At 38.3% G+C, this 17,437-nt stretch overlaps 4 protein-coding genes across 10 annotated transcripts; 2 read left to right on the forward strand and 2 right to left on the reverse strand.

Annotated features, from left to right (window-relative positions):
• Nucleotides 1–169: 169 nt before the first annotated feature.
• LOC143373463 (uncharacterized) lies at nucleotides 170–2,668 on the reverse strand. Of its 2 annotated transcripts, XM_076820761.1 has the most exons (8): nucleotides 2,494–2,668; nucleotides 2,151–2,399; nucleotides 1,975–2,071; nucleotides 1,755–1,881; nucleotides 1,557–1,682; nucleotides 1,271–1,471; nucleotides 1,038–1,196; nucleotides 170–961 (listed from the first exon to the last, which is right to left on the reverse strand). In XM_076820761.1, exons 2-8 carry the CDS (start codon nucleotides 2,356–2,358, stop codon nucleotides 788–790), a joined length of 1,092 nt encoding a protein of 363 aa, XP_076676876.1. In that variant the 5' UTR covers nucleotides 2,359–2,399; nucleotides 2,494–2,668; the 3' UTR covers nucleotides 170–787. The 2 variants fall into 2 exon arrangements, with proteins under 2 accessions (XP_076676876.1, XP_076676875.1); XM_076820760.1 differs by having other exon boundaries at nucleotides 2,151–2,667.
• A 799-nt stretch (nucleotides 2,669–3,467) lies between these two features.
• On the forward strand, nucleotides 3,468–7,292 carry LOC143373457 (BBSome complex member BBS1-like). Of its 3 annotated transcripts, none has more exons than XM_076820747.1 (7): nucleotides 3,468–4,688; nucleotides 4,762–4,936; nucleotides 5,225–5,434; nucleotides 5,509–5,804; nucleotides 5,880–6,129; nucleotides 6,195–6,374; nucleotides 6,465–7,292. In XM_076820747.1, exons 2-7 carry the CDS (start codon nucleotides 4,859–4,861, stop codon nucleotides 7,089–7,091), a joined length of 1,641 nt encoding a protein of 546 aa, XP_076676862.1. In that variant the 5' UTR covers nucleotides 3,468–4,688; nucleotides 4,762–4,858; the 3' UTR covers nucleotides 7,092–7,292. The 3 variants fall into 3 exon arrangements, with proteins under 3 accessions (XP_076676862.1, XP_076676861.1, XP_076676863.1); XM_076820746.1 differs by having other exon boundaries at nucleotides 3,468–4,601; XM_076820748.1 differs by having other exon boundaries at nucleotides 3,468–5,142.
• A 1,875-nt stretch (nucleotides 7,293–9,167) lies between these two features.
• Nucleotides 9,168–10,891, forward strand: Rpl18 (ribosomal protein L18). Its single transcript, XM_076820774.1, has 4 exons — nucleotides 9,168–9,277; nucleotides 9,417–9,503; nucleotides 10,171–10,377; nucleotides 10,485–10,891. The coding sequence occupies exons 1-4, from the start codon at nucleotides 9,275–9,277 to the stop codon at nucleotides 10,752–10,754; spliced, it is 567 nt and encodes a 188-aa protein (XP_076676889.1). The 5' UTR covers nucleotides 9,168–9,274; the 3' UTR covers nucleotides 10,755–10,891.
• On the reverse strand, nucleotides 10,484–17,326 carry LOC143373458 (uncharacterized). 4 transcript variants are annotated; one of them, XM_076820751.1, is made up of 12 exons: nucleotides 17,208–17,326; nucleotides 16,955–17,070; nucleotides 14,196–14,310; nucleotides 13,958–14,061; nucleotides 13,797–13,868; nucleotides 12,956–13,056; nucleotides 12,635–12,738; nucleotides 12,106–12,347; nucleotides 11,824–11,999; nucleotides 11,591–11,735; nucleotides 11,316–11,515; nucleotides 10,484–11,197 (listed from the first exon to the last, which is right to left on the reverse strand). In XM_076820751.1, the coding sequence occupies exons 3-12, from the start codon at nucleotides 14,284–14,286 to the stop codon at nucleotides 10,972–10,974; spliced, it is 1,461 nt and encodes a 486-aa protein (XP_076676866.1). In that variant the 5' UTR covers nucleotides 14,287–14,310; nucleotides 16,955–17,070; nucleotides 17,208–17,326; the 3' UTR covers nucleotides 10,484–10,971. The 4 variants fall into 4 exon arrangements, with proteins under 4 accessions (XP_076676866.1, XP_076676867.1, XP_076676868.1 ...); XM_076820752.1 differs by having other exon boundaries at nucleotides 17,158–17,274; XM_076820753.1 differs by lacking the exons at nucleotides 16,955–17,070; nucleotides 17,208–17,326 and adding an exon at nucleotides 16,445–16,893.
• Nucleotides 17,327–17,437: the final 111 nt, after the last annotated feature.

Below are 17,437 nucleotides of genomic sequence, written 5' to 3' on the forward strand. Positions count from 1 at the left end.
CAAAAACCGAAATGAGAGGAAGAAAAGGAGAAAAAGCTGGAAAAAGCTGAACTCCGAAAGTTGGCAGAAATGAAAGCCAGACCGATGCCAGTATACAAACCTCTTATTATTCTGAAATCGAGTAAGCCTCCAACTGATCCACAGAGTTCTGCATATGCGAGTAGAAGTGGAATGAAACATGCTTTTTAACTTTATAGGATTTTGTACAGTTTGCAGTGTCTATTCGAACCTGTATTGTAAGTACATACTATATTGCATGTAATTTTAATATTACTTTTACTACATGTGGACAAGTCAAATGTAAGTATGGTCACAATTTTAAAAAGATTCATGAGTAGCCGCATCGAATAAAAGTTGACCGGTGCGAAACAATAATTATGTTATGTGATTTATAATAATTATGTTTAACAATTGTTTATGAACGATAAATTTTGTTGAAAGTTTTTGAAATATTTGGAAGCGTCTAACGATAAAAATTATAATAATCTGTCAGGCTTCTTTATGTACGTCGAAATCATGTATGATCGTCATCTTAAATTTAATTACAGACACATACACGTACAATCTGGTATTTTTGTGATTTTGAAAGCATTATCCAATGGAATACTTAATCCTGACTATCTAATTACCTGAATTACTGTATACATATGTTTGTTCATCGGTTATTCAAGTATTTGTAGGTAACATACGTCAGAGATATCAATATAAATGATCTAGACTACCTTGGTAAAATCTTCAATATACCTATACCCCTGACTATGCGCTCCTAAACTATAATATCCAATATCTACGCTCGACGACGACGTTTGGACGATAGTGGACTCATAGGCTCAGTCAATGGTCGCTTTTCAGATCTTGGCACACACATTTTGTATTTGCGAATTGGATTTGCTTTGTGAACAGTCTGTTTTCTTAGTAGCGTTATTTCTTTCTCCTCCTGCTTCTTCAAGGCAGCGAGCTCCTGTAATTTTTAGCTTCATTAGAACACGATCTTTTGACTCTGAGAATAAAACGTCATTAAAGTACATCCAACTTACCATTTGTCTCGCTAGTTTTCTCTGCGCTTCTTTCTGTTTTATGATATCATCGAAACGCTTCCTCTCTTCAGCCCGTGATGCTGTATGAAGGGACGGTGCTTTTGGTCTTTCTGAACTCCTTTTCGTTAAAGCTGGCATAAACGGTGGTTTCTTCCAAATCTGAATTATATCACCAGCGATATAATTTAACTGTAAACTATTATTAAAGAGTATGAAGTTTCGAATTCAATTACCTCCGCATTCTTCTTTTTGGGTTTTACAGGGCTATTTGTACTTTCAGCCTTCTCATTAGCGTTGCTCTTTATTTTATCATTTCTGTCACTAGTGCTATTGTCATTATTATTATGTTTATTAGTCCGCACTGGTCGAGCTTTTAAAAACTTGGGAACAGGATTCGCTCGAAACACCATCATCTTCTTTTCTTCCTCCAGGATCTATGGATAATCAACGAGTCAGTAAGTTTTTCTACCAGTTACATTAAAGTTGCATTAAAAGCTACAATATTACGATTTTCCGTACTTTTTTTATACGCTCTTGTTTGTACTCCTGTTTATGCTTTTGTCGCAAATCGAAGGTAAAGGGATTCACGGTAACGGTTTGCGGTTTCTTCACTTTTGCGCAATTATTCTTTTTATCCTTCTTCTCCTGAAACGTTTATCCCAGATTCATAAGCCAACACCCTTAAATAACTTAATCGTGTACATAACAATTAATTACCGTTGCGTAGCTGGCATTGTGGACCACATACTCTTCCTTACACTCCTCGTTTCTGTTGCCCAAGATATAGGGCGCTTCCGCGGGTGGGTCGTGCTTTACAGCGGATAGAGCAACATTATTAAAAGACCTGAAATCATATGAATAAATTTATAGCAAGAACCACTTCCTGTGCCAGAAGATTCCTGTCGCACCCTTGTTCAAGCGAATTCACGATTCTTACGCGACCAATGTATCTTCTGCATCTTCTTCAAAAGAATTGGGAAGCTTTCCATTGTCGAAGTCAGGTTTCGGCGTGCTCACGATCACGGTCACCTTATCTGAAAGAAATGGTAGCTGTCAGTGGAAAATTGGCAGCCTTTCTTAGCTCTTGCGAATTCAAAGCACATGGTCACTTACTGAAGAAGGAGTCCCCAGTTTCGGGCAAATTGGAGAAGTCGACGAATTGCGGGGACTCGATTCTGTCCCATTGCTCTTTGTCGGATTTCTTACATTCCCTCCAATAATCGTGTCCAGGCTTGACATTCTCTTTTTGCCATAGTCTTCGCGACGGTACTTTTAAATTATTCCTCACGTACGTCACCGGTGTCTCTGATTGCCCGTACATGTCTCCTGCTCGTCATCAGTCAGGCGGGTGATATTATTGTTCTTGTAAAACGATAACACGTGTAACTAAAGCTTCAATCCTCAGGAGACGCAGTCTGTTTGAACCGATGGAAGATTCTTAGTACATCAGACTCACTTTGAAGGCTTCGCTGGGAATGAATTGCTCGAAATCTCTTCGCAAAATTGACTGGCTCAAGGATCAGCAAAGTCTTTACCTCGAGACTGTTACCGATATCTAGCAACGGTAGCTGGCGTGTTTACGCGCGGACAGGTCGAGCAGTGTTTGTGTTCTGAAGCAAAAAGAACGCGCAATGACGACATTGATTCGAATAATAATTACAAGTTATCTTACATTTCGTGGCAAAGAATCACAAGAAATAAATTCAGCAAAAAGATACAATTCGTTTCAATGAGATGGAAATTATGGATCATCAAACAGTAGCGAATGAGTATAAAAAAAAATCGCTGATACATCACAGTATACGTGCAAGCTCATAATACAGGGTGTCGGACAACAGATAATAGAAAATTAAATGGGGCAAAATAAAATACGTGGCAAAGTAAAACGAAAGCTAAAAGCAAAAAAATTGCGGTGGAGGCTTCGTTCTTTAGTTATTAATGTTTGACAATTCGAGCCAGGGGTCCTGAAGAATGGCAATTCGACGATCAGCGTTGCGCATTGCGTAAACGCTGTCAGGCGCCCCTACTAACTCGTGCGCCCCTACTAAATCTGCTGACCATCGAATAGCCATTCTTCAGGTGTTCCTGGCTCGATTTTTTAAACACTAACAACTAATAAAAACAAATTAAAACCGACTTCAAAATAAAAATGCTCTAAACAGTAAAAAATAATTTTTTCCCTTATTTAATCTACGACTTTCAATTTTTTTCGTGGGCGTCTCATCATTTTCACTGTGTAAATCTGGCGGCGACTTAAAAAATGGAGAGTCGGAGATTAAATGAGGAAAAAAATATTTTGTACTTTTTAGAGCATTTTTATTTTTTTGCAGTCGGTTTTAATTTTTTTATTTTTTACATCTTAGTTATTTAAGTTATATAACATTTATTTTTTAAAAATAAGCAGGCCTACAAAAGAAGCTGCTCGTAAAAAAAACGTTTGCTAGAAACGGAAGCTTCCTAAAATAAGCGACTTGAAAAAGTGAAGATAAGGATATCTTAAATTCGTTATTATTATCCAGTACTGGCAAAGTATTAGGCCAATATTGATGCAGTGTATAATGGGACCACCGAGGCATCGTCCTCTTTCGATTAAAAAAAAGATCATCAAAATCGGTCCATATGCTGAGGAGTTATGCGCGCACAAACAAAAAAAATACATACGCATTGAATCTGTAACCTCCCCTTTTTTGAAGTAAGTTAAAAAACCATTCATCATGGTACCAATTGGGGAACATATTCTTCAGCAATATAACAACGAAAGAATCATCCAAATCGGTCCGCGATTTATGCGCGAACATACTTTAAAACTGGAATTCTAGATAATTCTAGACTATCTAGATAATAATAAAAAAATAACATCGTACCACCGGCTCTTCATAGTCTTTCAAATAAAAAAAGAATCATCGAAATCGGTGCACCTATGCGAAAGTTATGGCTGACCGCTGAACATACATAAAATAAAAATACAGATCCAATTGAGTAACCTCCTCCTTCTTGAAGTCGATTAATAAAAAGCGAAACGTCCACCGCAATTTCGTTACTCTTGATTTACGTCTTATCTCGCCACGTAGAATCGCCCACCTCACTTCCTACTATCTGTTGCCGGTCATCCAGCATATGGTTTATGCTCGACAAACTTATACAACGTTAATTGGTTTAATTCGATAACATTAGCATGGCGCGCAAAGGGTTGCGCGCGATCATTGATATCCTATATCCACGAGCATTTCTATGGATACAGGCGCCCACAACAAAAGCAGGGACAGCTGACACTGTTGCATCGCTAGACAACTTCCCCAAACAGATCTTCCGATATGATCGATGCCTGTCGCGTTTGTAAATTGCAATTCCATCAGTGTACGTCCGGCCACATACGGGGGAGGAATTGTTTCAAGACACCCAAGATATTGGTAGCGATATGACCATCCATTACCCCGCACTACTGCTCAGTGCATAGAACATATACGTTTTAACATCTCTGAACGTGGGAGTTGATTATGCGACACTGAAAGTAACATTTTCATTCGAATAATAAAAGAAGACTTGAAGCATGCTCGGACTAAGGTAACAGTTAATAAAATGATCGCTAATTTCATCAATTTATCGAAGTGCTGTGGGAAACAGGTGCAGTACTTTAAGCGAGAGCGAAGGGTTCGATCTAAACTGAAATTGTGTATTAGAACGTAGGTAGTTAATTGACGAACTGTACCGTTTAATATTTTAGATCCGATCAGAATATTGGCAGTCTCGGCAGCAGTCGGTGGCTCGAGGCAATCTGGGAACCAGGAGCCCGATTGTACACCCTGCCAAATGGGCTTGATATGGTAGATGTAACGGGCGATGGGGATGCTAGGCTTATCTGCACCGATTTGGGGATACTCGGTGCCAATTCGACGAAGGTTGCAACGGTTTACTGCTTTTAAACTACTGGAGTTACTTGAAAATTCGACCCCTTTAACTATTTCATCGAAGCACTTATAGAAGTCCAGCAAATTAGCTAAAAAGAGAGAAAAACGTACAGTAGTAATGACAGCATCGATAAATAGATCGAAGAAAATTGAGAGACCTTGTTTCAATATTAAAACGAAACACCTATGAATGCTATGTCGGTTTTACACCTAGCCTAATATGAAAACTATTTTACAGAATTATCTGCATTTTTTCCATTTATGTTCCCTCACCTTCAGATTCGGGTTTATAAAGGAGGTGACCAGATAACAGAGCACAGCATGGTGTACCCACCCTGCGGGGTGGTCGGCTTTTACACGGAAAACGGAGAAGCTCGATCATCAGTGGTAGCTGTGGGTGCTGGATCAAGCGTCTATATCTTCAAGAACATGAGGCCCTACTTTAAGTATCGCTTGCCGCACGTGGATGTGCATCCGAAAGAACGAGAGGTGCAACAGCTGATAATATCATCTTACGACGATTACTCAAGAATGATCCCTGCAAGATCACTTTTCTCCCGCAGATCTGGCGCAAGGCTGGATTGGAGGAGGAGCTGAACATGCTCACACTAGCCGACGAATTGGAGTTATTGTTAAAAGAGCTCGGTGCAGGATTCATCTCGCCGCGAACCTTAAAATTCCTCTCCATGGATCCGAGCCTGAGGTCCAGCTTCGTTGAACAATACAAAAGAATTCCACTTGTAAAGAGCAATGCTTTGACCGCTATCTCGGTCATCAGAAGAGATTCTTGGACCGATCCAGCAAGCTGTTGCCTCGTGCTCGGCACAGAGTTCGGAGAAATTCTCATTCTAGAACCACGGTATGCGACCGATGATCAGCCACATCTTCTGCGCATATGAATCACGTTTAACATATGCTTATCATGGTGTCGCAGAACGTTTTCAGTTATGGACAAACATCGGGTAGAATGGCCACCAGTGGCTTTCTCGTGTAACGGCTTGTGGACCGGCGATGGGAGGATACTGATCATCGATAGAGACGGAAAAATCTGCGTGATAAAAAGGGGAAACCCCGTGAAGCTTTGGGAAAAGCTGCCTGCACCTGCTGTGGCCATTTCAACTCTTCGTAACGACGGTGCCGCGGTCTCTGTTATGGATGGTAGTTTGCTTGGTTTCTCCAGGAAGGTATGCCGAGAAATTTTTCTTCGGACTATAAAAGTTCGAGGCTAACGATACGATAATCGTGTTAGGGTATCAGACTTTGGCACGTCCCGGTCCCAGGCGCGATCCTCGATTCAGTGAGTTTGCCAGTACCGCAAAGTGGACTTTCTTTGCTCGCTGTGAGCACAGCCGGATACGGTGTTCGAGTGTACGATGGAAAGCACCACGTGGACACGCTGAAGATGATCGAGCCGGTGTCTACGTTAAAGGTAACGCTCACTTTCCACCTGCGACATCATCCAGCACAGTTAGTGCTTCGCTTTAATGATTCGTTACCGTATTCTGTCTTTCTTTCGTAGTATGGCCGAATGGGCCAAGAGGAACGAACCATGACGATGGTCACCGTCAGCGGTGGTCTGTGCGTGAAGATTTTAAAGCGCACCGCCGACTTCAGTGTTCACAGCACGGCAGCGTATTCTATACCGAACAATGTTCCTAAATTCTTAATACCGAAGAAAACGCGACTGTTCGTCGAGCAAACCATACGAGAACGATCAGAAGCGAAGAAGATCCATACAACTTTTCAGCAAGGTCTGCTTCGACTACGTCTGATGGCAGCAAAGAAGGCTGTGGAATCTTTAAACGACAGTCAAGACGCGGGACCGACTCCCATCACGTTGGAGGCCACCGTTCTAGGCTTGGGCCCGAATTACCAGATCCGTATAGTGCTCACGAACATATCCGACGAATTCTCCGACACGGGTCTGTACATCGTTTGCAGGAACGAGGACACGGATGTGAGGCCTCGAGTGATGGACGTGCCTCTGTTGCCTAGCGGGATCCCTATTTCTCTAATGGTACACGCGACTTTGAAGAGTAGAATATCGGGAAGAGTGGAAATCTTGCTATGCAAGAAATCGAGGGCGAAGCCAATCGCTGTGACGATAGTGGTTCTGCCTACTGCAGAGGAGGAAATCGAAGTTTAGTCGCATAAGGTATAGAGTAAAAGACCGACTTACTGCCACCTACCGAATTACTGTCACCCTAAGCTGTTTTACTTAAAATGACGAATAAACCTTGTGAAGTCATACACAAAAAATGTAGTATACATGGCCTGTTTAGTACATTAAAAAATAAAAAACACCCTTTCACGTTCGTATTTATTGCTTTACTTTATTATCGCATTCGATGGCTAGACGTCACTGATTGTGAGTTCCAACTTCCAATAGCTGTTCCCCCTCTACTACTCCCTCCTACGTCATGTGAGGCGTGCTTTTGATTGGCGTGCGAATGATAAGTTGTATTATAATAGCGTAAGTATATAGGTTTATGTGACGTCACGTCTTCCCTATCCGTAGGGAATTGTCTGGCAACTCTGGTGCACACCATGAGAAGTTCCCCCTCTACTACTTCCTATTACGTCACTCACAAACTGACCCATAGACTTATATAGACGGAGCGGAAGAGAGGATTGTGGGCGAGGGGAACATAAGATCGGAGGGGTAAAGGCAGAAAGCATACAGGCAATTCGGTGGTTAACTTCGGATGCATTCGGTTCGTGTCGGTTCGGCATTAATGGCTGTTAATGGCTTTGTTCGAAATACATAACCACTGTTGCTGTTCTAAAGCATCGCAGTGGTCGTAGTATAAAATAGTAGCGGTCCAGTTCCTACGTAAACTAGGATAATTAGGTAGAATAAAAAATGAGGGCATAAATTAAGTAATAAGCATATTTTCACATTATTTTATATATAATATCACTATTGTCTTGAGTCCATTGTTGAGGTTGACATTGACAGTTTTCCTTTATCTGATGCACTTAAGGTTGTTGTCCACGAAGAATGACCCATAAATTTCTCGTATAACAAACGAAAAAAATATTTTACATCATACATGTATCACGGTGTGAACTCAGGGTCACAAATGAAATAAATTTATTGAATATGTACATATTATGTACTACTACATTCCACAAATGACTGTAAATACTCATGTGAAGAATTACTAACGTTGAAATCCAGTACTCAATTAGAATTCTGAGATAATAGAAAAACACATCTGATCACTTTGATGCCAATCAATATATTAACAAAAACATGCAGTACACGGGGCTCAAAAATATCGTTCCAACTACGCCTAATGCAAGTGAGCCGCAGCCAGCCAGCGTCGCGCCAGGGAATCGGTTATCGACGCTGGTTGGCTGCGGCTCACTCGCATTAGTGGTAGTTGGAACGATATTTTTGAGCCCGGTGTACATAATTATGTACAAATTGATCCGTAACCACTAATAAATATTATCTTATTAACCAATCACATTAACTTTAATAAAACTATTAATATAACACATATTTCGATTCGAATAAACATCGTCATATTTCCGCGCGCAAAATCATTCACACATACGCGACATACACTCACACACACCGCCACACATAATTGTACCGCCATCTACGTTTATCCCCAGTTACTATTTTAACCTCAATCGTGTACTACCTCCATTAAATTACGTAATATTTTACAGTACTACAAATCCTTTCTACTTATAAACTATATAATAAGTATATAGACTGTTTAATGAAATGTGCCGTACTCACTATTCTTCGAAGTTCTTAATAAAACCACACAAAAATTGAAAGAAAAATTTGCGTAACTCCCCCCACCCTTTACAGCTCGACAGAAGTAAGCGACCAATTAGCACATCGTTTAACGTTTAAACTTATTGTTAGTTTGTAATGAAATAAACTTAGCAATTGGTAATTACTACTTTTCAAAAATGCATAAGAGATCGAGAACATCGAGATCGATTCACATTTGCGTTTTTCGTAGCATATTCAGTTTCACCATATTTAGTTTCAGTTCAAACCGCTAGTAGGATTGTGATCGAATTCCACTCGAATGCTTATATCTACCCATGTTGAGACAAAAAATTTCCTGCTTTTGCTTTTCTTCGGTATACATATGTGTATTTTCAAAAATAATTAATGTAAATTCATGAAATTAACGGTTTATTATTTACTTATTACCTATGTAGGTAGTGTAGGTACCCAGTAGTTTCATTCCTGTGACAACTCCATCATAATATTCATCAGCGCCCTCTAAGACATCCGTTTTCACGAGTCCCCATTCACTCCGCAGAGGAGCTCGTCCGTTTCTTTTCCGGTTTATCAAAATGGTAAGATGGTGCGGTTGGATTCGTCGCATTTATAAAATCGATAGACATTCGAGTGATCTGTGTCGATCGCGATGAGTGCGATCCTTAATAAGGTTCCAAGGGCTTCATAGAGAGTTAACGAGAATTATTTCGTTTGCAGGGTATTGATATTAACCACAAACACGATAGGAAGGTTCGGCGTACAGAACCTAGATCGCAAGATGTCTACTTGCGACTTCTCGTCAAAGTAAGTACTTTCACGTGCACTTTCTGACTCTAACTTTATATTTACAGTGTCCGAAAATTTGTAGCCATTCTGTTACATACTTTCTGTGGCACAAATTTGTTAGACGCCAGTGAATGTTGTTCCAATAACTATTCCGTAGTCTGAGGCAGTACTGCTGTTGTCATAAACACGTGAGGTTTCGAAACATAAAGTCATGTTGCGAATCGCACTCTGTGTCAGTATTCGTATGTACTGATCCAATTTGAACGTTCGCTATAGAAAATTTAGTCAACCGGCCTCTATGTCTGTTTGCACCAAGCAAAAGACTATTATTCTGGTTGACACACTGCACCGCAAGAAGTGTTTCAAAGTTTACGATCTCTGTTTCGAATTATCAACTAATTCTTTAGAACCTCGAGTGTTTCGTTGATACTGTGTTTGATGCATAAAATATTCTGTAAAATGAACTTGTAGTTAAGTATAAACAGTACATTTCTGCAGCATTTCGGGCTTTCCGTTTATGCAGTAGCGTATTTTTATATGTACTCTAGTGGTATATTTCACGGATGAATAAAATTTATTTAGTTGCTAAATTAAACATAAAACTTCAGAATGTACACTTTGATTACATTTTTTATTTCATGAAATGGAATCGCGAAATATGAAAGTTCTTTTGCTCTCGTTTTAGCTTTACCGCTTCTTGGCTAGGCGTACAAATGCTAAGTTCAATAAGATCATCCTCAAGAGACTTTTTATGAGCAAGATACATCGCCCGCCAATATCACTTGCGCGTATCGTTAGGTTCATGAAGAGACCTGGACGAGAAAACTGTATCGCAGTAGTCGTCGGCACTGTAACAGATGATGCTAGGATTTTTGAAATTCCTAAACTTACGGTAAGCAAAAATAGTCTTTGTAATAGCCTTCTTTTAACTAAATCCAGCAACCGTGTGTATATACTTCTACTTTATTTTACGTTTGGTATTTATTCTTTGCGTTGCAGGTTTGTGCTTTACGTGTGACCGAAAAGGCTAGAGCTCGCATATTGAAAGCCGGCGGTGAGTTGATCACTTTCGATCAGTTGGCATTACGTGCACCCACTGGAAAGCGAACAGTCTTAATGCAGGGTCGTCGTAACGCCCGTGAAGCGGTGAAACACTTCGGACCTGCTCCTGGTGTACCACATTCTCACACAAAACCGTTAGTGCGTTCTAAGGGACGAAAGTTTGAGAGAGCAAGAGGCCGTAGGCGAAGCTGTGGTTATAAGAAATAAATTTCGTTTGTTTGCCATCATTTATTGTACCATACCTTTAAATTAACTTGCAAAACTTAGACATTTTGTCTATTTCTATGTTCTTTTGTATAACGAATCAAAGCGACTGGGAAATAAATGTTGGCTTGATAACAACACTTTTACATTTCTATTAATTCCTTCATTTCTAGTGATGTAAATAAGAAAGAAATTCAGATAGCGATAACTAATTACATTATTATGTCGCCTCAAGTTTGCTCTCTTCAGGATTTTCTATTAATTCTTCGGCTTTTTCCTCATCATCCGATTGCGTTTCTTCCAAAGTCGCTACATCCGGAAAATATAATTTCGATTCCTCCGTGCCTTTATCTGGATTTTCGCTTACGTGATAAGGCCCGATACCAGCAAACCCTAAAAATGCTTCGCATCCCACTTTTTTTACAACGCATACGAATGTCTCGTACCTGTTAATACGATGTGATGTTATGTTTTCCATTCGGGTACGGAAAGAAAATAGTTTATCATACACTACGGACGGTACATCATATTTCGTATCGATCCATATTTTATTTTAATATTTACCCCGTTCTCTCTTCTGCATTTAATTCGAACTCTTCAATACTTTTGGCTATGATCTTTGTTTCCGGTGGCTTGTCACATTCGAAGATGCCAAAATTAACTACCTCATCCTCGAACTCTTCCAGAACGATTTTCAAGTCGTTCTTTTTCGTGTAGTCATATTTGAACACTACTATAGGTACCTTAGCAGATTTATCTTCGTACTACAAAATGAAAATGTTCCTTATAATGGCAGTGTTTACTTTGTATACAAAGCAGAATAATTTCAAAGCACTCACAGGACACGTTTGGTTAGTGTATGCGGGGAAAATTGTACGAAAAACGATTGCCTTGTTTCTAGAATTTGGTGGCGTCCACACGACAGGAAAAACTTCATTTTCTGCGTCGGTTGTTATATAGGCAGGACGATGATGTCCAGCATAACTATAAAAAAAATTAAGCTAAATATACACAGAATTGAAAGTATATTCAGAATTTCATTATCAACGGTCAATTTTTTATAGTTTTCTACCATTCTTCATTAAGAACCTCTTCTGCGTCAGGTAGTTTTGGTTCTCCGAATAGAAGAGTCATTAAGTGTTCATGAATATCAGTTTCCGTGTTTGCTTCGCTTGCTTTCAGCCTCATTAACATACATTTACCATCCAAGAGTAATTGTTTATCATTTGCTGACAATACGTAGTCTGACTGTAAAAGTATAGAATAATAAAGTTTGTGTAGAATTTTCAAATCGAATTCGTCAATGACGAAAAGCTTTTTACTGTATTAGGGTTCTTAACTACTGATAGACTACTTCGTTAAAAATTGTGCCAAGAATATCTTCGTTAAGTCGCTTTCGTATTTCTTGTTCAACGATGTAATTTCCTGCTAGTATTTCTTCATGTAACTCCACGTATGGTGGACACGATTTTTTGTCTCTTCTATGACCTTCTTCATCCTTAAAAATCCAGGGGTAAAGTAGAAGGCAGGTTTCGTTGTTAAGTGAGGAAGTCAGATGAAACATTTCAGCTTCATATCTTGCTACAGCCTCAGCTTCTGTATCGAGTTAATGTCATAGTTCTACGTATTAAAATTTTATTCGTGACTTTAGCGTTGATATTTCTTAAGTGAGATGGAAATAATTACATCAATAAAGCTTGTAGTAGGAAGCATTGTTTCTAATTTGTGTAGACTTACAAACATCGCAATAAAATGGGAATATTGGAATATAATGTAACAACGTGTTTATGAACAATGCTTTAGAATTGTGCGATATAGAAAATATATTAATCATTTCTATTTGTGTTTATCTATATTTATTGATAATGCTTATCGTAGAAAACCTTTTCGAGCCTTTTTCGCCGCTTCTTTAGCTATCCTGGTTTCCTCAATAAGTTTTGATCGTTCTATTTCTTCCGGACTTCTTTCAAATACGTCTATAGAGAACCTGCATGCGCGTGATAAAAGTATATATTAACTAAGACAGCAAAGAATTTATTGATATTAATACAGAGAATTACAGTTTTCCGCCTACAAAATATCTATTATTAAATAGAATCACTTTCTATATAGTAATTACTTTGTTCTCATTATTGATAAGAATTAAGTTTTGTTTTATCAGTTTTTGCGCACCCAATATAACTTAAATTATACTTCTTACGTACTCGTGTTCCCCGTCATTTTGTACTCTGTGCAGTTCCGTTGTTAACATTTGTAGCAATTGCGGACATTGCGCGCCGAACATAAGATTCACCATTCGACCATTCTAAATAAAATAGTATGTTGCTTCATTGTTAAATATTTTTAACTAATTCATAAATTCTCATATGAGTGTAGCGATTAAAGTTATGACGTTCTAGGAAAAAGAAGAACGCGGAATAATACTATATCTATACAGGGTGTCCCAAAATTCAGGGACTCCCCGGAACATGCAATATTCTGTTGTAAAAAGACATCGAAAAGTCCTTTACCGTTTTGTTATCCGAAGCTTCGTTCTCGAGATATTAACAGTTGAATATTAGTGGTCCAACTCCAGGTCCGCGCAGTTTAAAGCCGAGTCAGCTGACCGCTCGCACGCACACAGTAGAGCCGCCCGCACTAACCCATTCTCACGGTTTGAACCAGCGTGGTTGATTCTGCTGTGTGCGTGGGTCTGTATTTACGCGTGCTTCCTGCGTGTGCGTGCGAGCGGTCAGCTGACTCGGCTTTAAACTGCGCGGCCCGAGAGTTGGACCACTATAATTCAACTGTTAATATCTCGAGAACGAAGCTTCGGATAACAAAACGGTAAAGGACTTTTCGATGTCTTTTTACATCAGAATATTGCGTGTTCCGGGAAATCCCTGAATTTAGGGACGCCCTGTATAGTAAAACATAAATTGTAATTGTAGTTAAATCAGTCTTAAATTTCAGACTTTCATCCTATTTACTACTATACATTTTGCTACGTTTGATATTTCATTTACGTCTATTTGAAACTCAATTTCAATTGCATATTTCACTTACGTGGATGAACATCCATATTGGTTCACTTTTCCCTTGAAAGCGCTCTAAGTCCGTGATGTAATCGCACTTTGCCTAAATTTATAGCAACACCGAATTTATAGCGTTCGCAAATTAAGTAAATATATTTACTGCAGAATAAATATAAGAGACAAAAATATTACTGTTGCGTAACTTAACGTATCTCCTCCAATTTCCATTTTAACTTTCTTCAAAATGCTGACCATCCCAGTGCAAGGTCCGCTCCATTCCGAATACACGTCGACCACTAAAAGATTTTTTAAAGATTCATATACATTTCCACTATCTAGAAATACGTATAATTAAAATTGTGTATATTTTTTTTTATACAAAATTACATAATGTAATATAAATATATAATAGGTATGTAACGTGACTTGCCAATTAAACCCGTTCGTTTCAGAAGCTTCTCCCATTCCTCATTGTTCGAAATCTCCGTTTGCAATGCAGCCGGTGTAGTTTTCTTCGCCATCTTCCGCGTAGATTTTAAGCCACCCTGCACAAAGCCTTCAATTACTTCCCACATTGTAACGAAATTTATCACGAAACGAAATACACAATCGCGTCTATTCTTCCCGAGAAGCTTGTACGTATTCATGCGTGTAATTTCTAACGCCCCATCTACAATTAATACTCAATTGTCTACGCGATATGTGTAAAATGGCCCTACTGATTTAATGCATCGCAGAGTGTAGAGGAAAAGTAATTGAATATTTAAATGCGTAATTTTGAATTTACGATAATAATTTGCAAAGTTTGAATAACAGCGTAGATAAGGTCCGATTAAAGTGCGAGTTGGTACCCTCTTTCGACGCATCATTTCTAACGAATATAGGGATCCTTTGTAATTAAACTATCTTATTTTTCGGTGTCATTGAATTTGAACTGCGGCTTCCTAGAACTACCCTGGACGGGATGTAGGGAAGGACTGTGGATGCCGTACATTTCTAAGTCGGAGGACCATGCTTTCCGGCTTATTGCACGGGGACATCGGCGACATGGAAGGACACGCAAACTTTGCCGATTAAGTCGGCTTCTTGGATGCACAAATACACGCACAAGGTAATTACAGTGCACCAGAGGATCGGGGATTCCGTGGTAAGAATTTTCTATGCATCGCTTGCGACATGAAATATTAATCTTACGCTGAATACCGTAATTATAGCTGTATGTATAGGTGCCGTGCCCTATAAGCCAGCACGATTTATCGAGCTGCATAAATAGTTACGCGATGTCCCCTTTAAATTACACAGACCCTGTCGAAAGATAGACATTTAATCGCTCTCGGTATACTAAATCGATTAATGGGAATAGGTAATTTATTCTTCTTTTATTTGAATAATGGATTTTCAGCGCGATCTGTGTAAAATATTATCTATTGATGAGTAGTTACCGCTTGAGGCCCAGGCCAGAAGGCCCCCACAAGGCCCCGACTTAAAAAGAAAGAATTATGATATTTATCTAAACACTATATTTTTTTCTGTACTACTACACTTAGCCTGTTTTTAGTAAACCACCACTTCGTTTTCCCGATAAATGGGCCCCTCAGAACGTTTGCCTCGTGGGCCTTTTTACTTAAATCTGCCACTCATTCTGGATTCTTTCATTTTTTTTTTTCAAAGGGAAATGATATTAACTTTTGGAGGTGTGAAATGTATATTCTTAAATTCAGACCCCGAATTAGTAATATAATATTTTACTATATCGTGTACTTTACAATATTTAATTTTTGGGTAAAATTAGTTTACCAGATATTTGAATTCTTCTATTTTTTTCCTTACTAAGGTAAAAGTAGCGTATTATACTATAAGTACTTTTGCTTCGTTTAAAAAAATATATATTGATTTCTATTCCTTAAAGAAGTTTGCATGCAATTAAGTACTACCTATAATTTTGCTCATGACATGACATTTTAATAGTGCCTATTAATTTTCGTTCCGGTTTCTGGTATAATTACATAATAACAAATCAACACGCAAAACAAACATGCGAAGCTGGTTTTATTAGAGGTGTACATTTTTATATGGATTTCTAGTTCGTAAAAGCAAAGTGTATCATATAATCGCTTTGCTAAAGTTTGTTATATTAATATTTAATTGTGCTCAATATAAATTTCGTTTGATCAATAAAAATCATAATTATATTTAAACGAAAGAGGTTTTCAATTTATTTATATGCAGGGATGCCAGGAGACTTTTTCCCCTCTTGCTTTTGTAACCCATTTTATAGTGTCAATTTAATTAAAAATTTAAAACCGAAATTTAAAAATATTCACTTTTTTAGTATAAACTTAATAAAGATCAGTTTTGAAAAATAAGAGATTTTTCTAAGAAGCCAAGGGGGTAACTTCCCCTTTTGCCCCTCCCCCTCCCCTACGGACGCCCATGTTTATATGATTTGTAATATAAAAGATTGTATTACCGCATTGTACGAATTCAATTCAAATAATAGTGCATCTCTAGATGGCGCTAATGTCGAATGGTTCATTTTTTATGAATATACTGCAATCACTTGAAAGCAAATATGTACATATATATGTAATTGTTCTGTATAACAATACAATATCGACTGCCATAGCTACTTGTGCAATTTTTTTTTAATGGTACAATTATTGGGTACCTAGAACGTACAATTTGTGTGTTGTGTTTCTCACAAATGACATCACTCTACTTCATTCTATTATGTAATGATCAAAAGTCCAAGATGTATGCATCGTATGCATTAAATTGTGTAGGACTAAAAGCTACTTATTTGCATAGCAACCGAAAATGTGTTGAAAGATAATCTAATACAATGGTACCAATATAATAATGACCAATTATTTACAAATTCTTTTCATTCATAATTTTTCTATCGTTAATAATTAAGAAACAAAAGCTCCTTAGATATCTTATTGCTTGTAAAAAGTTTAAGACCATTCGATTGTACTTTAAATTTGCATGTATATTTTTAATATAAAAAAATTAGATAAGGTGTTCTTATTAAGTTTCTAAATTAATCAAGGACACAATTGTAATTCACGATAAAGCTCAGGAACAATTTAATTAAAACGATTAATAAGGCTAATTTAACGAATCTCGTTTCAAACATAGGAACATTTACACGTAGATCCTAGTTACTTAAAATTATCTAGTACTTACGAGAATCTGCTATTAGTCGTAGCCCTCTAGTGCCCAACCTATGAAACCCCACAATTCTCAAGTTTACCCACATGGAACTCCTTTAAACGACAGAGTGCCTTTACATTTAAGTTTTCCTGCATTTAAGAAAGATTCTATTAAATAATTCTTTATTAAAGAGTACACTTGCAAGTCCAGGGGGCAAAACGAAAATTTATTCTCACTTCCGTCTTTCCCGCCCTTGAACATCAATTTTAGCCGTTGCAAATTTTACCATCGATTATGCCATCTAGTTGAACTTTCGATGTGACAAGTGCCAAGGGCTTGTGGTTCGCTTTTCTCTCGTTCTCCCCTCCTTTCCCACCGTTTCCTTATCTGAATCAGCTGATTATTGTTTTCGTATTTGCAACGAAACGGGCCGTTGCTAGCGTTATGATACGCAATACCATTTAACGGGCGACGTTTCTTACCATCCTCGTCGGCGCGTCGTGACAGATCTCGGGG

This window comes from Andrena cerasifolii, chromosome 9 (genome assembly GCF_050908995.1).
Source record: "Andrena cerasifolii isolate SP2316 chromosome 9, iyAndCera1_principal, whole genome shotgun sequence".
Classification (NCBI taxonomy): Eukaryota; Metazoa; Arthropoda; class Insecta; order Hymenoptera; family Andrenidae; genus Andrena; species Andrena cerasifolii.